This window comes from Strix uralensis, chromosome 1 (genome assembly GCF_047716275.1).
Source record: "Strix uralensis isolate ZFMK-TIS-50842 chromosome 1, bStrUra1, whole genome shotgun sequence".
Taxonomy (NCBI): Eukaryota; Metazoa; Chordata; class Aves; order Strigiformes; family Strigidae; genus Strix; species Strix uralensis.
Window position 1 is genome coordinate 79,013,553 of NC_133972.1, and position 8,723 is coordinate 79,022,275.

At 36.4% G+C, this 8,723-nt stretch overlaps 1 protein-coding gene across 8 annotated transcripts in view; it reads left to right on the plus strand.

The window, feature by feature from the left end:
• SLC35B3 (solute carrier family 35 member B3) overlaps positions 1-8,100 on the plus strand; it is a 29,355-nt gene extending 21,255 nt beyond the window's left edge. For all 8 annotated transcript variants that reach the window (XM_074872226.1, XM_074872221.1, XM_074872217.1 and 5 more), the window contains 2 exons: positions 1,019-1,088; positions 2,221-8,100. In XM_074872226.1, coding sequence (XP_074728327.1) covers positions 1,019-1,088; positions 2,221-2,371 — 221 coding nt within the window. In that variant the 3' untranslated portion in view covers positions 2,372-8,100. The remainder of the gene's footprint in view (positions 1-1,018; positions 1,089-2,220) is intronic.
• Positions 8,101-8,723: the final 623 nt, after the last annotated feature.

Sequence of the window (8,723 nt, forward strand, 5' to 3'; positions counted from 1 at the left end):
GTTAATAAAAAACGTAGTTTTCTTTGGGTCAAGAGAATTGTATTGGGGTCTTTAAGTGAGAAGCCTGCCCTATCGTATCAAATAACACCTTCTCAGGCCCTTAACCTCCATAGCTAAACTTGTAAGCCTGGCTGCATTGTTACTATTTTTTTTTTAACATTTTCTATAACTTTTACTCATTCATTGATGTTGTTTCATTGGTAAATTATATAGGTTTCCCAGTACGCAGTTTGCTAGCAACGCTGTATTCTTGTTCATAGCAGATAGCACTGCAATTGTTCAAATAATTGTTGGAGCTATAGTAATTTGAGAGTAACCCAAACAGCTAGTTCGCTTCCCTTCTGGTAACAGGATTATATTCTTGGGTCTTCTTACTACCTTGATTCTTTCTAGTGATAAGATCACATGTAGAAGAGGGTCTCTTAGTGGTTTTGATGAAAACTTCCTAATGTAATTGTTGAAGTCAGACATCCTTGGTCTCTTAGGTTTTTAGGTATATCTCTGGACTGTTAGGTAAATTTTCAGTAACTTCAGAAGAATGACAAGATGATGATCCCATTCCACTTGAAAATAAAGCCCAAAACACCACTGAACTGTAATAACATGAAGAGGAAATAACAAGAGATTTGGTGTATCCAAATAGTGATACCACTTTTTTCTGCTTTAACAGATTAGTTTATACATCAGTTACTTGCAAGGATGGATTGTTGCTTTCAGATCTTGTGAATTGATTAGCATGAAGTTATTAAATAGCAAGTCCTGTTCTGGAAGTTTCTCTGCTGCAGATACTGTGACTGGAGCTGATACTACTGACACATCGTGCATGTTTCAAACAGCGTATGGTTCTAGCGCTATTTTGCACTGAACTGGTGCATTTGCAATCCGTGTTTGCACCAAGGATGATCATAATTAAGTGTCTGGCTATAATGATGTAATAAGGTTATCTACTAATATTTAAGCCTCTATTATGTTCTGCTGTAACTGAATTCTTAAAGTAAATATTTGTTTTCCTCTGCAGTAACAACAGGAAGAAAAGCAATGACCATTGTGCTTTCTTTTTTGTTCTTTGCAAAGCCATTCACATTACAGTAAGTATTTATAGTTTTAAATGGGGTTTTATATAATTTATAAAAAATCATGTTCTTGATCATGTAAATATAACAACAGTAATTAATCATATTCAGGCTTTAATGTTTTTCATATCTTCTACAAATGTTGGCAATCTGCTGTAAATATTGACTGGCTTGTTGATGCTATTCATGCTAGAGAAAATAGTTTCCATTTTTCTAAAGGTCTGGAAGACAAGCTGCTCCAAGTATTGGCATTTTTTTTGTTGTTCTTTTAAGAAAAATCTTGCATAACATCTAGTGGTTATGATATTTAATAAATTGGGTACTTTCTCTGTGGAAGAAGCTTTGGCTAAAGGAAGACATTTTCTCCATTACAGTATTGTTTCCACTTTCATGAGCTCAGGTTTGAGTTCTTAGCTAGCCCTTTTAAATAATTGCAAGCTTCTATTATCTTGATATATTAAATTGCAAGATTTTTGAACTTGGATTTCTTCTCTGTTTTTAATTCAAGGAAGAGCTTACATTGAAAAATGCAGCTAAGTTGCTACATTAATCCTAATTGCTTCTGGTCTGAAACAAAATGCTATTCAATTTTATTGCTATGTATAAATTTATTTGAGATTTAAGAACAAAGCTTACAGCCAAATGCCCAAATGGAATTTACTCCAGCTATCTTGAGGCTTAAAATAATGGAGAGCTGAAACAAAAATGTGCTTGCATTGGGAAGTATGGATATAAGGCACTAAGTGAGAACACATTTTGGACCAGTAATAGAGAGTATAGCTCTCATAACTGTAGGCAGGAAAAACATACTAAAACCCCTCAGGACTACTTTATTCATGTGAGAAAGAACAGCTACTGTTTAGTTATTATTAACTATAAATGCACCTTACTGAGCTCTCCAGCCAGGACAGGAAAAGAAAGGGTGGAAGGATAGTAATAATAAAGATCCAAGCAAATTCTTTCTCAGAGCCCACTAATTTGGGGGGGGGGGGGGGGGGGGGGGGGGCGGGGTGAGGGTGTCCTTAAACTCTTCTCTCCTTAATGTAGAGGCTTTATTGTTGTTTAATCCACAAATACTGGAATGTAATTGCTACAGATAAAGTGTTAATGGTAACTATTTTTTTCCCTTCCTCTCCTTTCCCTTTAGGTATGTGTGGTCAGGCTTACTGGTTGTCCTTGGTATATTTCTTAATGTTTACAGTAAGAATATGGATAAAATCAAACTGCCTTCACTGCATGGTCTTTGGAAAAAAAGTGTGGAAGAAAGAAAAACAAGGACGTTGTCACAAACAGTATAGACAGTGGTTTATGCCTTGTCTAGACTATGACTTACTATTATTTTGTTGGAACAGTCTTCAACTGATTCACTTTCCAAAGGGAACATTATTAAAACCAAAGGAGCTGAAGGCATATTGTCTGCTTGCAGATTGCTATAAATGCACATTTTTGTGAGCCCTTTCTTCAGAGCACTTCCATTCATCATAAAAGGTGTTGTAGGCCCTTGTCAGATGGCATTATCAGGCAATGAAGGACAGCAGCTCCTGGCAAGCTGCTGCAAAGCTGCATTCCAAGTGGGACACAGCAGAAGACTAATTTGGGCATTTTAGTAATATTGGCCATGTGGCTGATCTGACTTTAGTGGTTCTTTGGTTAATTGTCTAGGTGAGGTAATTTAAATGTAATACGGTATTAACATTTAATGGAACCTAATCAGCAATTGTTTGACCAAATCGCGATTTTAAAGGTGGAAGGTTTAGAATATTGTATGTTGTCACTCTGTTTCATTTTAGATAAAAATGTTGGGGTTTTTTTAAGTTATTGATTAGATCATCACAGAACTTGGTATTTATTGTAATAATTGAAATTTTTAGGGAAATCTTATGCTGTTACTCTTTTTGATTATTGCTTGCAAGTAACAAAAATGAGATTGAGTTTGTACAGTCAACACCCATGCTTTTACAAGGGGGGAATGGGTTTTTAGGCCTGGCCAGGGTGAGAACACAGAATGAAAAAGTGATTGAAACTGTGGTGTAAGAGGCTGTTATTTGCTTGTTCTGTGGTGAAATACAAAATTTTTAGTGGCCTGTGGCCCTTCATATCATAGTGGTGTAAGGAGACATGGAATTCTCTCTAAATTAGTATCGTCAAGTCACAACTCTTCATTTTCAATATTGGAGTAAAGAATAACAGCATCTGCTGATGTATTTGGAATATGTATTGTGTCAGTCTTTGTGTGGTCCTGTGATGAATTTAAGAGGATTAGGGTACAGATTACAGTTTTCTTTATTTAATGACAGGAGGAGACAATGTACTACCAGGCTGTCTTTTCATCATAAATTTAGGAAAACTAAGTCCGTTTATCTCTCTTACTTTCATATTCAACTCGCTTTTGAATTGCTTGTCATCTCTTTCATTTTATATATTTGACAATAGCACTTTAAAAATACTAATCACCTTATAGTTCATTGTTCTCATGTGGTCATGATTTTTTGTTGTTGTTGTGTCCCTCAGTTGCATCTTAATGTGTTTTCTTTCAACTTAGACAAAAGTAAATTGTATAATAGAATTGTATAGTCAGGAAGAATGTACAAAGAATTGAAGTATCTCACAGGATTGCCTTCTGCCAAAATACTCATTTATGAAAGTATTCAAAATGTACAAAATGATTTTCAGACATTTAGGAAGAATTGTCGTTCCAAGGAGCTTGTAATCAAAGCACAGACACAAAACGTGCCTTAAATTTTGTTTATTGAGTTGGTAGCTAGCATATGCCATATTGAGTACGTTATAAAATAGACCATGGAATAAGAGCCATCTTAGCACGATGGGACGAATAAGTGGAGTGGAGAGCTGCACTAACGTTAACTGCACTGTTTCTGGCACTTGAGCTACTCTGGTGTGTCAGCAAAACCTCTCAACCCATATACACCCAGTGTTGCCAACTGAGGAGAATTTATTGTGGGTGACAGTTGTGGTTTTTAAATTTCCAGCTGCTGCATGATTGATTGTGTTCTGGATGAGGTAGAGAGGTGTGATGCATGAACAGATGCACCTTGAAAGAGAAGGAAGGCCTGCCATGGCTATCCATTTTCATGTTGCAACCAGAGTTGTATGATAAGATATGAAAAAGCGTTACAATTTCAAATTTGATGTAAGAGTGCATTTGACCAAGTCAAGGGGATTGATACAGATTTCTTTCCCCATAATATTTATCAATTTTTATATTCCCTTGCATTCTTTTCACTAAATGAAGTTTCTCTTTCCGGTGAGGTTAAGTTATGTATCAAGCTTAAAAGAGGGACATTTTTGAGCCACTGAAAAGAAAGTAATTACAGAACTTTTAACTGCTCTGTTCACTAGCTTGGTGAAACTTGGTAATTAGCATTTGAGCATCATTTTGACAATTTTTTCAGTCTCAGTTTTGCCATCTGTAAACTCTGTCTGTTGTTAAGCTTTATTGAACTTCAGGAAACCAAATTATGTGAAAGCTACCATACATGCAGAAAGTCGTAGTAAATGTCATTCTTTTGGCATCTGTTTTATATAAATAGATGAGAAGTCACACCCAAATTTTCTGACTAGAATTCAAATGTAGTATGTAGGTTGCAGAACTGTTTATATAATCCAGTTTTGTCTCTATTTTCTCTCTTTGGAGAGAGTAGTGTTCACAATAATTTACCTTTTAATTTATTGTATACAAGACTGAGTTAATGGAGCACATGTTAGGGGAAGTTTTGATTTATTTTTTTATTAATTTTCTTTTTCTTAACTATAGAAATGTATGTTTTGTTTTACAGGTGTACTTTAAAAATTATTTTTATACACAAATGTAGGTTTAGTGTTAGCATTAAATTTAAGAGTTATATTTTTACTTTCATAGGTGTGAGTCTAGTACTTGCTAATCAACAGTATGTAAGCGTGTTAAAGAAAATGCAGACAAGTGAGAGTAGTTCATAACTTGCCACTTGTCATGGTCTGCAGAGTTTCATGCTTTCATTGAGATGTGAAGAAAACCTTAATTTCAGTGAATTGCTGTTTGTGTTGGGGTTTTTTTTTAATAAGCTTTATAGTGCATGCAAGTAAGAGAACCTTACAAACCTTCAAGTGTTCTTATTACAAAATTTTGTTTTAGGATCTTCTGTACTGTATATGTATGTTGGTTTTGTGTTGTCTGTGAAATATGAATAAGGGCTTGTTCATAAAGTAACTGTAAATTCTTTAGTTTTTGTGTAAGAGCGCTTAAATTGGGGTTTTGGTTAACCCTTCTAACGTTGCTGTGTAGACTGATCTTAATAACTTTTGCATTTTATACTCATTGGCTCCTGGACTCTTTACAGTAGTCATTATGGAACTACAGAAAAAAGCATTCATTCTGTCAGCATAAAATTTATTGTCTAAATATAATGTGAATTAATTGCTTCTTATGCTACATAATTTTCTCCTCTTTACAGAAAAACAATGATAAAAGAATTAGTTATAATAGGATTGAAGTTCACACTAAAATTTAAGGCTGCCCAAGGTCTCCATTGATGTCAGCAATCTACCTCTGTGACACCCTCTACTTCTGCCTCCTTTGGAGGACTGAGGGAGCTCTGTTTTCCTAAATTAGTATATGCATTTGCAGTTGCTTTCGCATCATGTTTGCATTTATGTGACACACTTGAATACTGAAGTAATTGACTGTGCGGTGGATTTCTTCAGTATTTCAGTACGTCAGTATCATCAAACTGCTAATTATTCAGATACCTGTATGTGAATACAAGTGTAGAAGAACTAATGCTCTGAACCCCCCCACCCCTTAACCTACAGTTTCCTGATACTGCATTAAACTGTTTTTCTTAATCTTGTTTTACTACTCATGGGCTTTGAACTTACCAGGCATTTTAAACTAAAACCTAGGCATATGTCATTCCTACTTGCCTGTCTTACTTTTGGATGCTAACTCCCTTTTTAACATGCTCTGTTGATGTCCTATGGGTTGTTTCATGTTTCCATTCCTGCATTTAAGGGCTCACATCATATTATTACAGATTGGTCACATTACATATTTTCTGCTTCATATCAGTTATGACTTTCTGGATGATTGTTTTAAATCCTTTTTTCTCCACAAAAAAATCTCTCCTTTTATACTTGCCATTATTTTTGGAAAGGTCTTGATGAGTACACGTATGAGTTAACTCCTTGACCTCATTCCATCTTCCAAGGAAATCTCTCTTCTCCCTTGCTTGCCTTTGAGAACTAAAGGAAGAGGAAATAAATTATTGCAAGTGCTCTTTTTTCTTTAATAAGTGCCTTCCTTACTAACCTGGTTTGTCTTAATTGTTTTTGTTCTTTCTGCCTCCCCTGCTCCCAGGCACAAACAAGCCCTTTCTCATGTTTGACCACTGCTTGTTCAGTCATGGAAACTTTTTCAGTTGTTTACTGTTCTGAAAAGAGGTATAGAATTGCATGTATACTCTGGAGGGCAGGAAATAATAAGTAAACTTCACAAGTTAGGGAAGTAATTAAATGGGTTCATTTTTTTTTTTTTCTGGAGGGATTTTATATATGGTTTAGGTAATAGCTCAGAATTTGTTAGTGGAAGGGTTTTTTCTTCTTTTACATTTTACCTGTTTAAAAATCTTTATATTAATTTTAATATTTAATATAAAACTCGTGACTATTCAAGCAGTTTATAGAGATTAATTTTAGTCTTGCCTTTGAGGCAGAAAATTTATGTTTCACTGATGAAGCAGAGATGGTAACTTGCCCAAAGTTGCCTTGGTAAGTCTGTGATGAGCAAGGAATAGATGTTAATACCCTCAGTTACTCTGTGCCCCAAGTCCAACAGAGCCCTGCTGTACCTGAAATGAAACAGTACCAATGTAAGCTTAGCTTGCTTTTATCCCAGAATCAGAGATTTTAAATTGTTTCTGTTCTGTGTTCTATACTAGTATAATTTAAAGCGAAATTAAGACAGCCATAAAATAGGCTTCCTGCATTTTGTTTGCAGCTCCTTTGCATTGTGTGAATTGTTATTGTCTTGTTGATTTGTTCTGTTTTCTGTGAATGCTGCTATGGAAACAAGCCACAGAGAGTAGCAGTTGTAGGAGAAGCATAATATCCTTCACTTTCAGATGACTGGTCTGAGTTTTAGTTCACCTTGCTTCTGGTCAAAAGCTGCTGCCACTGGAAAACTGTGAGGAATTGTCATAATGTGAGGAATTGAGCATAATGATGTTGTGCCGGATCTGTATTTTTGACATCCACTTGTAGAGAAGCAAAGACAGTAATGCAATAAAGAACGTTCATGCACAAATACTCAGCTTAGAATATAATGCTGACTTAACCCTTCTTTTCTATACCTAGATCAGTTTCTGCTGTCTTGCTGTCTTTTCTTGAGGCGTGATAGTAACATATTGCTTCTCTATACCTTTGGATATTTAAATATTTTTTTTCTTTGTTAGATTTCTCAGTTTTATGCTTCCCGTTCTCTTGGGTTTTTATTTTAAGTGTAAAGTTTTACCCTGTCCAGCAAAGGGACATGAAGATGGTGAAGAGACTGGAGCATCTCTCCTGTGAAGAAAGGCTGAGAGCCAGGACTGTTCAACCTGGAGAAGAGAAGGCTCGGGAGGATCTTATTAATGTGTATAAATACCTGAAGGAAGGGTATAAAGAGGATGGAGTCAGCCTCTTTTCAGTGGTGCCTAGTGACAGGACCAGAGGCAATGGCAAAAACAAACACAGGAGGTTCCCTCTGAACGTCAGGAAACACTTTTTTGCTGTGAGGGTGACCAAGCACTGGCACAGGTTGCCCAGAGACGTTGTAGCTTCTTCATCCTTGGAGATACGCAGAAGCCGTGTGGACGTGGTCCTGGGCAACTGGCTGTAGGTGGCCCTGCTTGAGCAGGGGAGGTTGGACCAGATGCCCTTCAGAGGTCCCTGCCAACCTCAAGCATTCTGTGATCGTAAATCTTATATCTTTGTCCAGATACTTCTGCTTTTTCTCCTGTTTCCAAAGTGTTAATAAACATAGTTAAAACACGTATCTCTGGGTTGGCTACAGTAAGTCCACTGAAGGTGAAGAAGTCGTGCTGACAACACCCGATGGTGTGATTCTAGTGAGTGGCTTCAGAGCACAATTCCGTGGGAGAGAACTGCATGTCGTAACTGCTGCTCAATCCAAAATGAGAGTATGTGAACCTTTTAGAGCAAATGCAAGAATCTGGTCAATGAAATTGATGCTGTCAACTCAGAACTATTTGAATGTATTCATGAAGGAGTTCAAAGTTACTTTTGTTTTTCTGCCTTTAGCTCTTACAATGCTATTGGGTGTTTTAGTACAGCATCTGGTCTGCAGGTGTCTCTTAGAAGTGTTACACCACTTGTTGCCTGTTAGTGTTTTGCATGAACATGGTCAGCTGTGGTAGATGCTTTCCTACTTGCTCAAAACCCAGGTATAAATTCCACTTAAATACAGTTCTGTAGTATCGGCCATTTACACGACCATATCTATGCAAAAATGTCTATCATATAGCATTCCTAGTTCCAAATAAAACTGTAGCAAAATTCTTATGTCAGGTTGAACACTTTAAGCCCAACAGCACTGGAACACAGGTGTGTGCACACACAATAAATGCCACTGTTAACCCTTGTACAGTCTGTCACATG